The following is an 18,956-nucleotide window of genomic DNA, read 5'->3' as shown; positions in this document are numbered from 1 at the left end:
CAACATTTAAATAGTTTGAACAGAAAGTGTAATATTAAGACTAAATTATATGTTTAATCGCTTTAAGTCTTAGCATGTGTGGCTAACTGGCTCACTACCCACAGTAGTAACTTACTGTTACTTCCAAGTCCAAGAGCACATCATTAACCAACTAGTTTGTGGAGTTACAGGTTACATAAAAAATGCTGAATGCTGAATGCTATCAGCGTTACCCAAGATTTGACATATTACAAGAAATTTCATTTGTCAAAAACATCAGTCCTCAACCTAAAATCTCCCAGTGACAGAAATGATAAGCTGTTTTTCTACTTCTGTCTGAAATCAAAGACATAATGTTTCAAATATCACAAAAATTTTAAACTGCGTACACGTGCAGAGCGAGGACGGAAAGCTTGATTGGAATAATGACAGCACAAAAGGGGGCGTGGCTTAGCAAACATTTGTGAAACTGAACACTTCCATTAATTCAGGTATCCCATTTATTAAGCATTGTGATCCTAGGGAGAATGTGTTGAATCTACAGCAAAGACACTAGAATGATAATGATATGGTTGATTTTGGTCATTCAAAGTTATGAGAGTTGGATTGTCTTTACTTCACTGTAGCATAGAAAATTGATTGATTGATGTTGGGTCATAAAAAGACTTTGAAAAAGTGATTTTTTTTTTTTTTTTTGCTCTAATGATCTCAAATGATGTCATCAAAAATATTCCCAACCTGAAAACTCAACATTTTACCCAGAAGATCACAATACAGATCATTTCAGTCACTGCTTCACACATAGGCCCCTGGCCTCTTGGATTTGTAGATGATTGGTTAGAAACAAGATAGGGATACCAAGCCTTGATGTATCATGGGAGGGTCCAGATTTACTTGCTTACAAAATCTTCTGATTGGTCCTATACTGTTTATATGAATTACACTACTGCCATGCCTGTGATCATTGCAGTAATGTAATGCTAATACAGTATGGCTGTGTTGCAGCTCAGCAGTGTATTTGCTGCCGTAAGTGTCAATCAAAGAAAATTCAAACTTCACTGACGTCAAAAATTCGTGCGTAGGCAGGCTTGTACTGAACGGTGATGGTGCTATCCATCCCTCCCTCCCTCCCTCGTCTCCATCCCCTCATCCTCCTTTTCTCTCAGTAGGAGGGGTCAGTGGCGGTCATAGGCGGAGGCTGTTGCAGTGGCTGCAGGGCCCGCCCCCCGTGATGTCGCACTGTAGTAGTACGGTGACCCTGGGAAGCAACACAGACACAAGGTTTGTTCAATTTGCTAAAATACTGTAAGCTTCAAAAAAAAACTGCGGAATGAGAATGGCTTTAGTTAAAGGATGATTGCAGTTCATTGCAACCTTGGCCTTGTAGTCTTGTAGTAGTGTCATTTCTATTGGTTAAGAGAACACTGTACTCACCTAATTAACAAGGCAAACATCTTAACCAGATTATTTAAACCTGTATTCATTCAGTTTAGCCACCTGGGGCAGCACATCAAGTTGTTAAAACAATACTTACAACCCTGTATTATCACCTTATTAAACTGGCACAGCAAACTTGTAAGCAAATAGTTGCCTATTGTCTACAAATCCAGCACTTACAAAGCTGCATTAGCATTCATTTGGAGTCTAAATAAATTACTTTGTGGCTGGGCAGGAAGTCTACAGAGGCTTTATCAGAGCCTTTTGCATGTTGCGCCTGGAGAAAGGGCCAATGAAAGCAACAAGAGTGAATCAAAACCATAAAGTTGCGGAATCTAGAACCAAAACGATGAGCTGAAAGACACTAAAACGCTCCACAGAGCTGAGGAGAACTGCATCAGAGTCAGATGATAATTCTCTGTGGATTCATCACTACATGTGACAGGTGATTTCATGTGGCTCCGCTTCTGTTTCTTTCCCGATTGGTCTTCTGAAGTAATGTCATTGCATTCACAGATCACAGCAATTAACTCAGTGAGTGCAGTTTTTTATTACAGATAAGAATGATATTTAAAATGACAAAAATAAGACCCAAGTTGTAATGAATCAGAATTATCCTTTAACTACTTGGGGGTCACTGAAATGCAGTCTAAATGTGGAATGAGCAGCTCCAATTTTCTGTCAAGATTATATTTTACTTTGAACATAAGTAGTGAAAGGCAAGGATGAGATGACATGAGCTGATGAAGCTAATGAGAGAAAAAATGAGTCTCCCTTTCATGTAAAACCAATAAAATGAACTCAGTCTACTTCCTTACATTCTTCTCTTTCAGTGTTACTCTCCTCTTTCTTTTTCTTTCTCGCTCTCTCTCTCCCTCACACACACACACACACACACACACACACACACACACACACACACACACACACACACACACACACACACACACACACACAAGATCTAAGTGACAGTCTAAGCTGACACACTGAGTACAGCTCTACTACTGCTGATCCCTTGAGTCTATTCTCTCCTCAGGGAAGAGGTCAATTCAATACTGTAACCCCACAGACACACAGCAACTCACACCCACACACCTTAATACACACAGAAAAAAAACCCCTACCTTCACATTCACCCACACACACACACCTGTCTCTGTCACTTCCATCAATCAGCCAAGCTGTGTGTTGACAGGTTATGTCTGTCCACAGTCCAGGTAATCTCAGGAGGCTCTTTGGGGAAGTGAGGCATTAAGCCGGCCTGACAAACTATTTAGTCTCACTCAAGACTTCAGACGCCCTCTCTCCCCTTTTGCCTCTTTATTTAACTCCCTTTTCTTCCATTTGTCGTCCCTTCTCTCATCCTTCCCCACCTTTCCTTTGTATCACAGCCTCTCTTTTCCCATGCCATCAATCTTAAACCTTTCAGTGTCTCATAATGTGCATCTTGTCCTCATATTATGTGTCCGCTCATCCGTTATCATACCAAAGTCTCCTTACAGTCTCTCCTTCTCTGTTCGACCATCATCTGTGTTAATTTGTCTCTACTCCTTCATTTTCTTTCTTTCTCTCTCTCTTTCTCATTTTCTCCACCTACCTTGCATCTGTCCTGCCTGGCTGGTGAAGAGACTGGAGGAGCAGCCGATTTCCGTCCCCAGGAGAGACCCATAATCCTGCTGAAACACTGGGGACAGAGGGATGGAAGGAAAAGGAGAAGTGAGGAGAGGAACGGGTGGGGGTGCACTACAGGTCAGCACAGCACTGACCCCTCTCACCTATAGACCTTTTCCACCATCACCCTCTGACCCTTTCACCTTTAAACGTGACCCCTGAAATGACTCCCTTGACAGTGACTTTGACACTGACTGTTTTTGGCTCAGGGTTAATTTGTCCTGTTAAAAACTAATGCAAAGGTGTGCAGACATCGTTGCTTTCTAGTTTGGATTTGTTTGGTAAGGTGTCACTGTTAGTCACCAGTAGTGTTATTGATTCATTGATATTAAAGAACAGGGCTTGTGATAATCTATATTTGTCTTTTTGTCCATTAAACCCATAAAAAGACAAAAATGTATCTGTATCTCAGTATTTTCCAATTTCCCTTTCCTGTCTGTGGCTCTCAGACCCAAGCCCATGGGTTACTACTTACGTTGTGAGTATACAGTTTAAGTTTTAAAATAGGTGAAGTAGTTTTCTAAAACAATTGCAGTTTTGAGTATTTATGGCAGCTGTAGAGTGTGTGTGAGAGATAGACTCAAAATAAACCACTTTCATGGGATTTGTTGATATTAAAAGAAATACAGTATGCCACCAGGGTGCTTTAACTGAGAGTATGAGTTATTTGTTATGAAAAAAAAACTTTCAACCATCCACAGCTTTTTTTGTTTTGTTTTTCTAGATATTTCTGATCTTCAATTCTGCTCTCAGACCTCACTCCGGGGTGTCTAATAGGACACAGTGGTGTCATTCTTGTCAAGTCACATTGCCTTTCAGTGTGAATTAGCTCATTGGCTAAAGTTGCCTGATGATCGCTGTTGTCCAACTGAATGTGCAGCAACCTGATCTTCAGCCGATGATATCAAATTCAAATTTGATTTATTGGAAAGACCATGGCTAAATACTGTCAAACCAAAGTAAGTTGTTCAAGATTTGCAATGCATGTATAGAAAAAAAGTGTAAGAAAAAAGACAACAATACACATTCTTACACTATATAAACTATAAAACACTGTCACCTGTCACTGCCAATAAGTAACTCAGGCCACCATTGATTAGAGTGAGGATTGCCATGAAAAATAAAAAATAATTGTTCAGGGTCAGTTTTGTCCAGTGTAACCATACAACATCAAACCCCACAAATTCTGAAATGCAGTGCTGATGAGACGCAGATAAATGCCTCTTAATCTGTTCCTTCCTCTCTCTCTTTCTCTTTAGCTCTTTGCCATCCTTTTCTTCAAATCCATTCACACCTGAAATTGCCATTATTTAAAAAAAAAAAAAAAAAAAACCCTTGCACAGAACCATTAGTATGTCTATGATGTATTGTACTGTACAGTACAATACAGAATGAAATGTAATGTAATGAAAAAATGAACAGTGAAGCATGAAAGATACGGCGTATTAGAGAGGCTGGAACTGGGATGTGAGGTAGAATGAAATGAAATTCATTGATACAATTATTGATCCAGTTCTGGTAAGCAGAGCTGACTGGAGGGATATGGGATTCACCTACCTAATAAACTGGGATTAGGAAATCTCCACGATTCATTGTATGTAGAATACTGAGGATGGGAATATGGACTTCCGGAAAAATCTCCACCTGGAAGACAAAGAAAAAACAAACAGGACAGATCATGTTTAGAATCAAAATAGAATAGAAAGAATTATCCTGCCTGGTCTTTTTTTTTTCTTGCATATCAAGCATCCTAAAGAGTCTCGGTTTATATTATTTTACTTTGTGTTCTATGAAGCTCTATCCTCCTCAATTTTTTTATTTTGAACAGGCAAACTGTGGTGAAATATTATTGCATAGATGAAGTTTAGATGTAAAACAAGGAATGGTGAGCAAGTGTCCAAATTCTGAGTGTTATCGTCTTTGATTCATTTTCAATCAGCAAATTGTTCATTTTTACAAGGAATGACTTACGTCAGTGTTTAAAGAAAAGCCAAGTTTGATTTAACTCTGCTAAATTTACCACTGTGTTAGATTTAGCTTCTCCATCATCTGTAACTTGGATGAGGTATTTAGATACCAGAGAATCCTGTCTTTTTTTTTTTTTTTTTTTTTTTTTTTTTAATTGGAGCACTCCAGCCAGCATCCACAGCCCACAGTTAAAGCGTCTGACAAACAGCATGTTTTACTGTGAGATGTTAATTGCTGCACATTATTAAAAGCTCTAACTGTAACTGCATGCTCTCAAGACCTTATCCCTCCAGAACATAACTGGAACACTCCCAGAACCTAATCGTGGGATGCAAGTGTGTGTGTAAAAGAACTCTGTGATTACTGAGGTTGTTCTCACCAGAGCAATGATAGCATTACTTGTTTGTTCAAATGCCTATAATTACTTGCTATTGTGTATTTCAGACAAGGACCTCTTGTGGCTGTGTAGATCTTTTCCTAACCAAGTCACCTTAACCAACAAAACTTTAACCATGGTTGTAGCGGATGTGTTTTTTAAAGGCTGCTCTGTTTTTTTATACAGAGCGGTTTGCAGACTAGTTGAGAGTGATTCAGTTGGAGAGCTCAGTGAGACTGTAGTGGTCCTTCTATACAGTGGATGATAGCGTAGCTTTTCTCCCTCATTTACTACCTACTGTCTGGGGTCTACTCTTCCTCTCGTCTTCCCCTCCCACTCTTCCCTTCACCCCTTTCACTTTATTTTTCTCTCTCTCGTCCTCTGGCCCGCCTGACTGTAGCCCGCTCGTCACCCTTCACATCAAAACAACATTCTTTCCCATTTCTTCTCCTCTTTTTTCCATCCCTCCGCTGACTTGCTCTCTCGTTTTTTTCACTCTCTTGCTCTTTCTTTCTTTTCTCCTGAACCTTCACTCCTCCCGGGGGATCCCTCTCCCATAGCTGACAGTCACAGACCCTGATGCCCCCTCCCTCCAACCTCCCCCCCACCCACCCATTCCTCCTCTCTCCCTCTCGTTCTGTCGGTTCTGCCTCACTGCTTTCCTACACCCCCTCTGAGTGTCAGCCCCCCTGCTGCAGAGAGAGAGACCGAGAGACAGAGAGAGAGAAGAAGAACAGCAGAAGAGAGTTGCTTGCTTAATGAAGGTATGATATTAGACAGAGCGGACAAAAAAGGAGAATAATTTGCCTGAGAAGTGCTGAGATAAAACATGGTGAAGCCGGAGAAGCAAAGTTGAGAGATTATCTCCTCCACTCATTCTAGTCAGCTCGTGGATTCAGGCAGCTTCGAATATTCACTGAGAAGAATTTAGATGTCGAGACTGTCTGTGTGTGTGTGTGTGTGTGTGTTTGGATGTACAAACCAAGTTGTCTTTCTCGCGCTACCCTTTGTTCAAGTGTGTGTGTAGTTATGTGTGTGTATGTTTAGCTGTCAGGTGGGGTCGGGATGTGGTCTCTGTGGCATCCCTGGGTGCGAACATCCTCCCCTTGTCATCACCGTAGTGACGGCAACGTGTCAGGTTGTTTAGGAGACGAGGAAAGGGAGGGAGAGGGGCAGGGGGGTGGGTGGAAGGAGGGGAGAGGAGGATCAGGGGTCTCCCTTGTGTAGCTCAGTGTCAAGGTCGCACACACACACACTCACACACACACTCTGTCGAAAACAAGCACGCATACACACATGCGCACAAACAATCGCATGCCAGCACACGCATAAAGTTACAGCAACCCAAACACAAACACACATACAAACACACACGCACAAATATGCTGTCAAACCTGAGGACAGGGCGGGGTGAGCGCAGGGGGACAGGGCGACAGGGTTACCCATCTTTAGACGTGCTGTTCCTACATGTCCACTGAGAGTGTGCGTGTGTGTTTGTGTGACAACCCAGGAGTGTGTGTGTCACAAAGTGAATGATTGGGAATACACAGAAGAACTTGTAAACAACATTGTTTTGACTTTATTTCTCTGCTGCTGTTGCTTTTGTGTTTCTCCCTTTATTTCTCTGCAGTGTACTTAACACTGACCAGGACCACCGCTGCAAGACTGAGAGAGACAGAGAGAGAGAGAGAGAGAGAAAGAGAGAGAGAAAGAGAAAGAGAAAGAGAGAGAGAACAAGAATGGCGGTCCAGGATTGAAACACAAAAGCGGCGTAGAAGGCGGAGTGGAAGGGAATGAATGAATTAGTCGTGGGTCACTGGTGATTCTCATTAAAAACAAATTACTAATGTTGAGGAGGGACAGCTGTGCTACTGTGGCTGGTTTCTAATGATACACACACACACACACACACACACACACACACACAGACAGACAAACACACACACACATACGTATAGATGTACACAACAGCACACACGCCACCCCCTGGGAGCACTGTCAGCCATAGTGTAGACAGACAAGAAAGAGGAAGTGGCAAAGCCAAGTACACCCCCTAAAGACACTGACACTCATGGGAAACACTCCCCACATTTATCCAGTGGGAATTCAGATATGTAATTACAGTTACACATCTGCTGAGAAGATGGTGAGAGATCAATGAATTACTGTGCAATAACTGTTAAAACTTTGCTTTATAATGGATAGTCATGTCTATCTCTCTTTCTCTTTCTCTTTCTGCGGTGTGTGTGTGTGTGTGTGTGTGTGTGTGTGTGTACTCACCAGGTACCATGCCAGTGAGGGAAGGGGTAGAGTAGCTGCCCTGTCCAGTGGGAGGAACATGAGGAGGGTAGCCTGGCAGAGTGGTGCTGGCTATGTCTCGACCTGTAATCACAAACACACACAGGTATGCTGTCATCACCTTCACTGCTATCAATATCATCATTAGTGTCAACACTGTCACTAATTTACCATCATCATATTAATACCTCACTGCTCTGTTCTGTGTGTTTGTCCTGCATGCTGTTTGCACATTTGTCCTTTTTAAATTGTTATTGTTGTACATCTCATGTTTCGTGTTGCATATTCTAAGAGCCTGACCGGAACCAGTGAGTTAATGTTTTACATAATGGGATTAAGATTTCGGCTTATGAAACCTAAATTCTAAGCTTGCTAAAAAGGCAGGAATGCACTTCAGTTTACTGTTTCAAATTTTGTTTTTAAGATTTATGTCTTCAGTAGGAAGAATTGGATCTGAGTCTGAGATCCACAGATAAGCAAGAGAGTAATGAGAGATGGAGGTCGTTGATGAGGCACTGTTGGGATATATTGACAAAAATAAAATTACAGAATAAGTCCAGCAGCCTTGTGAGATATTTCTTTGAGTGATGTATAAAAACTGGTCAGCATTATTCTTAAAAATATATTCTCTTGACATTTAAATTAACTTTTTAAAAAAAAGAGGTTCAACTCAAGTCAATCAGCAGGAAAAACACAGGTTTAACTAATAATATTAACAATGATCCACTAGGCCATTTCAAAGATACAGTCTGCACAACACCAGGGCCTTGCAACTGCAACACCTGAATGGACTGCAGCCATTATTTACGTTATTTGTTAAAGCTGTGTTTTCTTGTTACCCTACGAAAACTACTTATGACAATTACTTTCCACTCCTGACAACTTTCATACCAGTGACTCAAAATTAATGTAGAAATGATTTACTAATGTTAAATGGCTACAATTATCACCTTGAAAATGCTGCATGTCATGCAGGATCTTTACTGAAAAATGCATGCTGGTGCACACTCAGGACGGCCCTCTCTCTTTTGTTTCTTTTCTCCTTGTTTTCCATCCACTGGCATCTATTAATTTACCGACTCCCCCTTCTCTCGTTACCGCCACCCCCCTTCCTTCCTCTGTCTGTCACTTTGTGGGTAGGATATATAACTGCATTAGATTACATGACAGTGTGTCGGCCCAAATCATTTCTCTATGTTTGCACGCAGTAGACAGTAGGAGTGCGTGGAGAGGGAGCCCTCCATTCATCATCATCATATACACATCCACAACCACACAGATATACAGGCACATGCGCTGGCTCCCTCCTCCCCCCCTGCACACACACATTTATCATCATCATAAACAGCTCAGATGCTAACACCATCAATCCCATTCACTTCCCCCCCACTTAACCACCACTAACTAACTGGGAGGAGGAGGAGGAGGAGGAGGAGGAGAGGGGAGAGGGGAGAGGGGAGAGTGAAATTGAGAAGAAAATTTAAAAGACCAGGAAAAGGGAAAATGCTGTGAATTGAGAGAACAAGGAAGACACAGAGAAAGAGGGGAGGTTAAAGTGGAGGAGGAGGACAGCAGTGGAAGCAGTTTCTTTACTTAAGTTAGAAGTAATACCACAGTATATAAATGCTATATTACAAGTAAGTAAGTCCTGTAGTTAAAATTATATGTAACTAAAGGTACATTATTACTGATCTATTAACATATTAACAAGCAGCATTATAACGTAGATTTGTGGTGGAGCTAATTTAAACCTTTTCTGTTGGGTAGTTTAATTAATAAAAACTGCATCACATTTTATAAGCCGGTCATGTGTTTTGTATGAAAAATCGAAATCTGCAAATTTTAACTGGCAGTAACTATAATTGACAAATAAATATCTATACTAATAAATATACTAAGGTAATATGTGAACAACACATTGTTCTTTAGTGCAGTAGTGGAGTAAATGTATTTAGTAATTTCTGCAGGAGAGTAGAACTAGACTAATAAATGCTAACAGGCTGATGTTAAACATATATAATGTTTCCTATGTTCAAAATCGTAGTTTAGTGTGTTAGCATGCTAATTAGCACTAAGCTCAAAGTACAGCAGAGGATGATGGGAACATCAGTACTTAATCATACACAAAAGTGTAAGAAACTAAAAACTTAGCTCTTTGACATGATGGAGGTGCTAGGTAAAAAGTTAAAGGATCACCAAAGTTATTATCGTGAGGGGGAATATCCACCTCCAAGGTCGTCAGGACATTTCGTTCATAACCAGAAATGTCGACCTCATGGTGGCACAAGAGGAGTAGTCAGGGGAAAGTCATGAGGATTCATCATCTGGGGACCATGAATGTCTGCACAAAGTTATGTGTATTGGTCTATCCATCCATATCCATCCATCTTTAAATTCTCAAATGTCCATATTAGTCAACTCTAAGCAGAAATGGGAGAAGTAGTGGAGTTGAAATGAGGAGGGGATGTAAGCAAAGAAAAACAGAGCATATGTGGTTAGAAACCAAGGCTAAAACATCTCATCCTCTCGTTTTTCTCATCTCATATTTCTTCATTTAATATTTGCTCCCAGCCCTCCCTACTTGTGTTTCTCTCTCACAGATCCCTTTTCTATTCCAGCCTCCTCTGTCCCTCTCCACCTCCTCTCTCCTGTCTCTGCGTAGTAAAGTTTTTCTCGGTGTTTGATGCGACAGCGAGGCATTAGTGCAGACGGGCTACTCATCCGCTCAGGGTCAGTGCACAGGGCAAGGAGGAGAGGGAGGAGAGGGTGGAAGAAAGGGGAGATGGACTCTCTACAGCCCAACTTAGAGGGGGCAGACAGGGCCAGATCCTCTGAGGTGTATCTGTGTGTGTCTGTGTGGGTGTGTTTCTCTGCACGCACTGTATTTGTGCATATTTATGCCAGTTGTGTTGATGTATCTGTTCTCCACAGCTTTGCCGTAGAGGTCAACGAACAAGTACAAGTCTCCTCCGTGCTCGCTTGCAGCTACAGATGAACACGCATCCTCTGCCTCGCTTTCTCCCTTTACTGTATCCCTATCCAACTCTCCTCTATCAAACAGCCATCAGAGTAACACATGTCAAACCTGGAGGGATCAAGGCTGTACAGTGTGTCTCTTTGTGTGTTCGTACCCGCGTAGACTGAGTGACGTTCAGGGAAGAATGAAAATGCCCTACAGATTTGGAAAGACCTCAGAAAGGAAGATTGAGTGTGTAAATGTGGCTCTTGAGCATGTGTCCAGAGTATCAACACTTCAAGGATGCAATAACATTGGGTCAAACACACAGACGTCTGATCCCCTAGAGGGAGCTCTATTCTGAGGGAAAAGACAGGCAAGGAAATGCATGCATAATATTCAGAAAGTCTGTGTGTGTGTGTGAATATGAATGTGTGTGTTTGCATGCATAAGCAGAAATGGAAATTTTATCTCTCTCTCTTTTTCTCTCTCTCCTTTTCTCTCTCTCTCTCTGTGTCTCTATCTGTCTCTCAGAGTGAGCAGGTAATATTCCTCAGTGGTTTCAGAGGGCAAAAAAAGAGCCCATTCCCAGATATCCCCAAATTCCCAGCTCAATGATTCCCCTCATTACAGATGGGAATGGCAAAGCCCTGTCCAAGTGCTCCCTGGTCTACTCTTAATTAACCACTGCCTCTCCCAGTGCCCCTAAATGGAGACAGAGAAAGAGACGAGGCTTTCACTTTTCCTCTAAGCTTCCACCTTTCTTTTCCTCCTCTCCTCTGGGCTTCTCACCTCTCCGGAGATCCAAAGCTCTGAGCCCTTTAAACAGGTTAAATCACTTAGAATCCATGTAGCCTCCTTCACTGCTAAGGTAGACCTTACAAAGCCTCTGGACACATGAAAAAAATGTTTTTTTTCTTTTCAGAGGCATAACTGGGGCTTGATTATAAATGTATTATAACATGCTATGTATTGAACTGTCCTATGAAATTATTGTGATGTGATTGTGAATTATTGTGTGACATTTTCACATGACCACATTTTTTTGGTCTATATAATTATAATTAGTCTGTTTCAAAGCAGAGGTTCATTTATGTGTTGGTTGTCTTTCTTACCTGGAACGAGTGAATAGGACTGTGGACCGGAGACACTGGCTCCTAACTCTGCCCCTGTACCAGGATTGGCCAAACTGTTCTTCATCTCATCCAGTCCGCCTGCTAGTGAGGCCATGGCTGAATAATCTGACGTCTGTGCAGAGGCAGGAAGTGGAGAAAGAACCTCAGTAAGTCAGAACAACAAAGCAAATCACAACATTTTCTGATATAACATGAATATAGAGCTGTATGTTGCTCACAGCTGTGATCAATCTGTTTGATATATCCTGCTACATTTCTGACATCCTTCCTCATGGCAGAGAGCAAAGAAGCTTTAGTATGAACACACACACACACACACACACACAGGCACATACATACATACAGAAACACACCTACAGCTGAGGGTTTATTGATCTGTTTACAAAGACAGGGATTTACTGCACAACCAAGTCCAACAGTCTATAACCATGAGATCAGCTTCCTCTTTCTTTTCATCTCTCTCAACCTCTCTCTCTCAACCTCTCTCTCTCTCTCTCTCTCTCTCTCTCACACTCTCTCACACACACTCTCTCTCTCTCACACACACACACACACACACACACACACACACACACACACACACACACACACACACACACACACACACACACGTATATATACATCGACACAACACAGTGGCATCACATAGACTATGGCTAACACAAAGCCTCTTGTCTCCCCAGATACCAACAACAAAAAACTGTGATCATCTCAGCACACGTACACACAGACCTAATGCCCTTAACACACACACACACACACGCACGCACGCACGCACGCGTACGCACACACACACACACACACACACACACACACACACACACACACACACACACACACACACACACACACACACAAACACACACAAACACAGTCTACAGAAGTTTAAAAACATATAGAAAAGAGAGGACTGTAATGACAAAGTAATATCTGGTTGTTGTCTACTTGTGCTGTTTTGACTCTCAGTGCAAATTCTCTTGAGAAGCTTCTTAAAAAGTGAGAATTTGATATTGAAGTCTATGTTAACGAATGTCAAAAAGAAATAAACATCACAATCACTGTAACTTGCTGTGATGGATAGTTGCTTTTGCCTTATGATAATCAGATGATTCCTTGATCAACAGTAGAATACTGTATATCACCTTGATAAAATTAATGGCAGTTAATTTAAAATAATTTAATATAAGGATATAATTTTAAAAATTGCCACCATTTCCCTTTTGATTGCTCCTCTCTCTCCTCGCTCTTCTCTTTTTACCTGCACCCTAAACCATAAAAATGAAAATGCTGCAGCTTGTTTATACAAGAGTATACAAAAAAGTCTATCATTAGTAACATAGATTATGAGCTTTGGATCAACCCCAATACTGCAGGCAACTAGTTATTGTTCTTATCTGTATGAACCTGGTTAAAGCTTGTTCTCTCACACTCCCAGAATGCAGACAGATAGATAGATGGATGGAAACTGTCCCTTCACCTGTATCTGACCCCAGCACACAGCCATGACCAATCCATCCTAATCTCTCTGCCAGATCTGTGTTTATGTGTGAGAAAGTGTGTGTGTGGGTGTGTGATGATTTAAAGTGATGGTATTGACCCTGATGGCCAACTATATATAGATTAACTACCATAGATTCTCAGTGCTGATGTGCTCATGATGGGCAAATGACCTGTCTTCTGGCTCTATATGTATGTGTGTGTGCCTTTGTATGCTTTTGGTGACTTTGTATTTGTTAATGTTTGCAAAATTGTGTGTTCAGATAAAAGGACAGGAGCTGTTCTCTCAAATTGTGGACAAATGTAATTATGAAGAGGCATTAGGAGCACCAAAAGCTTTGACTAACAGCTCCTTTAGCACACAACGATTTCCAAGCTTGGCACTTCTTCCCGGGCAGTACTGAGCTGCTGTGAGTCACCAGTGAGTGGAGCTCCACAGCAAAAAGCTGCTGATTCAGTCAGTGATGTTGGTGATGGAGGAGATTTGTTCGTGCACATACTAAACACTTCTGGGTTACACCGCTGGAGAAGATAGACACATGTTCACCTGGAGGTAGCCAACAATGTATATACATACATGAACCAGCTATTAAATCATCACTTCTGTCCACATGTTGAAGTGTCCTTAAGCCATTGCTCCCATTGAATGTGTGTGCAGAAAGGTTTAAATCGCTTTGGACAAAAATGGGAATGAATGCAATGTGCTTATATACTGGATATGGCTTTCTTAATTATGTTAATTACTACTTAGTTATTTGAAGCACTTTACATGCCTGTGTTCTTTATGCTTCGTCTCTACATTTTCTCACTTTTCTGCATTAAATGGCTCCCATTCTTTTTTCCTTTTTGTTACTGCTGACCTGTGTGTGTGTGTGTGTGTGTGTACACTAATGACAGCAATCAGAATTTCCTTTAGGTGATGAGGTGAGAGTTTTGCACTGACCCTTTTAATACCTCTGCATCTGTGTGTGTGTGTGTGTGTGTGTGTAGAGGTGTAAGTGTAGGCGTGTGTTTGTGCTCACTGACCTCTTAAACACCCCTGTGCTCGTCAACACACAACACAACCACTGGACTGTGACCTGCCAAATAAGAGCTTACCCTGTACACTACGCAACCCCCCCCCCCCCCCCTCTCTCTCTCTTTAGGCTTCAGACACATTTTTAAGCCCTCTTTTCTCTCTTAACGCCTCCCCCTCTCACCCCCCTCACACATCACACCTGTAGTTTTTTTTTTTTTTTTTTTTTTCAGCCAATCATACATGCTATCCCTACACCCCCTCCTCCCTCTCTTGGCTGCTCTCTGTCTTATTATAATGGTGTCTAATGTGTCCATGTATCCATGTAGATGGGGGCCAGGCAGCAGCAGAGAAGAAGGGGTCTGCCGTGGTAATTGGCCATGATGAAGTTTGGCCAGTGGGGTGACAGGCCCGCTAAGGAAGATGGATCATTCTCATTCGCCCCCGTAAATGTTGTCAATTCCACCGCTCATACAGCGCCATCAGCCCTCATCAAAGAGGAGGGACGCAGCTGCCAGGCCATGGAGTGGGGTTGGGGTTTTGGGGGGTAGTGGTGGTAGTAGAGGTGGGGGAGTTGTACGGGGCAAAAAAAAAAAAAAAGGAGTTGGACCTGGGGCAGGAAGTCATAGCAAGAAAGGAAAGAGGAAAGGAGGTAGGTAGATATAAATAACATCCCTAGAAGATCAGAGTGGGATTGACATGATTGAGCGAATTGGCTAGAGTAAGACATGAGGAAAGATGGGAGCTCCTGAAAGTGTGATTCCTTTGTGAAACTCTGACAGGATACGTAAATACAATACAGGCCCTTCATTCATTTCATTGAACCCACTGTGTAAATGCTTTGGGGGTCCCAGTGCAGAGGTTTTGACAGAAAAAAAAGCTCATGCTGCAAAAAAAATGTGACACAAATGTCACCCACCAAAGCTCTGAGCTGTCCAATCATTTACATTGCTGGTAGATTACTAAGTAGATATAGATATAAGTATAGTTTATAAGTAGATTAGCTACAATCCACTATATTAGTTCTGTATGAAGGCCTATGAAGATCTATCTAAAGGACTATACAACTCTGAGGACCTTTACAGCAGTTTTACTATTGTTTCTTTTCTCTCTCTCTCTCTCTCACACACACACAGCTTGGTCTACTGACTCAGATATGGGAAGGTAATGGTTTGGTCCAAATCTCACATCAATAACAGATGAGCCCTAATCGGCCCTCTGACACACACACACACACATACACACAGAGGGAGAGAGAAAGAGAGAGAAAGAGAGAGAGAGAAAGAGAGAGAGAAAGAGAGAGAGAGAGAGAGAGAGAGAGAGAGAGAGAGAGAGAGAGAGAGAGAGAGACTGGCCTTGTTGGCTTGCACCATTTGCATAATAGTATTTTCCTTTTTCTCCATTGCCCAAATAGCTCCGATTTCTCCATCTCCCACTCTCTCTCCATCTCTCTGCATTGTCTTGTGTACTCCTGATGGAAAAAGGCTTGACTATAAACAAATACAATTCCCTCAGAGGCCCACAAACTGAGACAGGGATTGTGAGGAAGGAATTCATCTGCGCTCAAACTGAGCGTGGCCACAGTGGGGAGGATATTCATTTCCAGACATGCCAGACTTCAACTCTGTGGAGAGGCTGTAAAAGTCCATAAATTTTGAATGAGAAAATTGGTCTGAACATTTCTCATTTGTGAATAATTAATTGATTTTAATTTTGAAATTAAATATTACTGTGTTGGTGGTCAATGCCTGTTTGGTTGGTCCAAGACTGGTGGTTACATACTAATGGCACAGAAGGGACAGGGTGATGGTAGTGATATTCGATATTTTTGTTACAGTTATGATAAAAGCAAAATGTGAATTCGTCCTACTCACAAGAATTATGACTGCATACAGAGCCAGTGGAAAGACTTGAGTGGCTGCAATTAGACGCAAGCACGGGTCTTTATAAATCTACACACAGAGTTCCTAATGAGTAAGGAGATCAGTCAGAAGCCAAACACCAACACACACAGACACTCCCATAAAGAGTCTGTACATTGGCTGTTTGGGGTAAATCAACACAGACTGCACAAATGGGTCAAGTGGCTCAGTCACACATACACCGTGCTGCTGCTGTAAATATTCAGTATACTACAAAATGTGTAGTAATCCGCAGCTGAAAATAGTCTCCAGCAAATGTTATTTACTCCTGTTTTGGTAACACTTGCTGAAAACTACAGTCCCCAGCTGTTAGGAAATTAAATGTAATGTTCTTATCATCTGGTTGATGATAAAGACAGAAGTGAAAGGTGTAATAATCTGTTTATAGGGCAGTTATAAAGCGTGCTAATGTGCATTGTGAGTCTGTCACCCTCGTTTGACCAGTTCAACCATCTCCATCCTTCAGAGGAGATCACCTTTGACCTCTCTGCTTCTCTTTAAGCTGTATTGATTGAGAGAATGGCATTCTCTTTTTCCTTCTATATCCCTGTGAAGCAAGGCTGGTTGGTACCGGGGCGGGCATTTGGACCCTGGGGCAGCATGGATGGGTGGGGGCTTCGTCAGCCCTGCTGATTTATCACCTGGGTAATGGGAAGTGATTGAAGGGAAATTCAAATGAACTCTCTCTGACAGGCACACATGCAGACACACATATGAGCACGCACACACAAATTAATAGTGGGGCTTAATAGACTACAGGGAGAGGGGGAACAAGAGCAGGAGAGGGAGATGAGATAAAAGGATGGCTTGTTAGGGAGAAAAGATAAAGAGAAGGTCTGAGACAAACAGGATAGAAGAGTAACTACTGGTGACAGATAAAATAAGATTTGCTTGTGAGGAATGTGAGCAATTTTATTCTTTATCAGTTCAAGTGGAATGAAGGAAGAAGAAATAATGAATGAGGCTCGTGTTTCAGTGCAAGAAAGCCAAAAGATAATAAGGAGCTTGGAATAACCACTGAAATTACAGTATATTAGTATACCATTATAATATACTGTTGGCACCTGAAATTGAGCCTCTTGCACCTCTGCTTCTCTCTTACTTGCTTACTCTTTCTACCTTTTTCTTTCTTTCACAAATACACACCATCGCTCCGTCAAAGACACCCCCACACACACTGCAACAGCAGTAGAAAAAACAGCAGGGCCAAGTTTATCGGGCATCTTTTAGGAATGTCACTCACAACACAGCGTGACCCTCCTTGACCATAACACCACCGATACCGCCTCACACACACACACACACACACACAAACACAAACACAAACACAAACACACCTCAGACAGCCCACATACCAAAGAGGCTGAGCTGTAGCTGTCAGTGTGTCAGTGTTAAGGGTATGACTGTCAATCATTCCCTCTGGGAAATGCAGGCTGGGAAAAGGGGGGTGGTGGTCGATTAGACAGGATGAGAGAAAGGAGCAGAGGTAGAGGGAGAGATAGTGATGTGAGAGTGAGAGAGCGAGCGAGTGTGTGTGTGTGCTTGCATCTCTTTGTGATGCAGTTCCTAAAGCCAGTTTGACCCCAGTGCGACCCAGGGTTTAAAGCCCCTATCCCCGACCTCGACCCCAGTGGCTTGACCAGGCTCAGAGAGGACACTGACCTATGAATCATGGGTATTATGGTCTCAAGTCGTAGTCTATAGAGCTGCTACAGCGAATCCCTGTCGACCTCTCGCCCTGTGCCACTCCACTCTCCATGTCGGTCAGAGGGATGTGAATGGGCTAAAAAGCCAAACTCTGCCCTATAGGTCTAAGGCTGTAGCCTGTCTGTGGTTCCATTTACTACTGCTCCACCATTAAGTGTTTGTCCTCTTGCCCTTGACATTGACTGAATAAATAAACCCAAAGTAGGAATATCTTTAAAGGTTGTGGAAACATTAATGTCATTTTGAGATGCTGGCAAAATGTTTCCTTAATATTGACTGGAGGGCTGCAGATTAGAAGACATTTGAGAAAATGTAGAGAGAATACAAATGCTAGCTTGTTGTCATTTTGTTATGCAGTGTACTTCTTACACCTGTCTATTCCACTCAGATTTATATTAACTTAGTGCTGGGGAAGGGCGGGAGGTCAATTTAGATGCAACATTTAGACACACAGACACGCCCTTTCTCGCTCTTGTTTTCTCATCTTTTTCTCTCGCATTCAAACAACACACACATATGCAGCACATTCCCAAGATGCATCAGCATGTGGACTGCTCCCTCTGTGTCCCTGAGCAGCAGGAAGTGAGGTCATAATAAGACCCGTGTCAATATGCTCATTAACCCCTGCAGTGTGTCTAGATTATAGAAACATCAATAGGCCAGGCCTGACTGGGTCTCTGTTGCAGCCAATACGTTGTCTATCAGAGCACAGAAACACACAGCGGTTTGTCAGGCTAACAGAGAAAACACGACTTGGCGCTAATATTTTCAGATCACTTAGTGAGCAACAGACATGAAACAAGTAAAAGCAGTCGGTTAGGATGTATGTGCTGCTCATGTATTGTTTACGAAATATAATTCTGAATACTTAAATTATAATTTTGTTGTGCAGTGTGACTAATTTCATCAAGACTGACAGGGCATGGCAAGGCATAGCAGGCAGGACAGGCTTTCAGCTAAAAGCAGAGACAAGCATTTCATATTACAGCTGCAT

At 42.1% G+C, this 18,956-nt stretch overlaps 1 protein-coding gene across 2 annotated transcripts in view; it reads right to left on the bottom strand.

Moving 5' to 3' along the window:
* Window positions 1-628: 628 nt before the first annotated feature.
* pax5 (paired box 5) overlaps window positions 629-18,956 on the bottom strand; it is a 50,335-nt gene continuing 32,007 nt past the window's right edge. For both annotated transcript variants that reach the window (XM_041036337.1, XM_041036338.1), the window contains exons 7-11: window positions 11,801-11,933; window positions 7,712-7,813; window positions 4,645-4,731; window positions 3,014-3,100; window positions 629-1,237 (exon numbers count right to left, since the gene is read on the bottom strand). In XM_041036337.1, the coding sequence (XP_040892271.1) occupies window positions 1,155-1,237; window positions 3,014-3,100; window positions 4,645-4,731; window positions 7,712-7,813; window positions 11,801-11,933 (492 nt within the window). In that variant the 3' untranslated portion in view covers window positions 629-1,154. The remainder of the gene's footprint in view (window positions 1,238-3,013; window positions 3,101-4,644; window positions 4,732-7,711; window positions 7,814-11,800; window positions 11,934-18,956) is intronic.

This window comes from Toxotes jaculatrix, chromosome 4, assembly GCF_017976425.1.
Source record: "Toxotes jaculatrix isolate fToxJac2 chromosome 4, fToxJac2.pri, whole genome shotgun sequence".
NCBI classification, from domain to species: domain Eukaryota; kingdom Metazoa; phylum Chordata; class Actinopteri; family Toxotidae; genus Toxotes; species Toxotes jaculatrix.
This window is presented reverse-complemented; position numbering and strand designations above follow the sequence as displayed.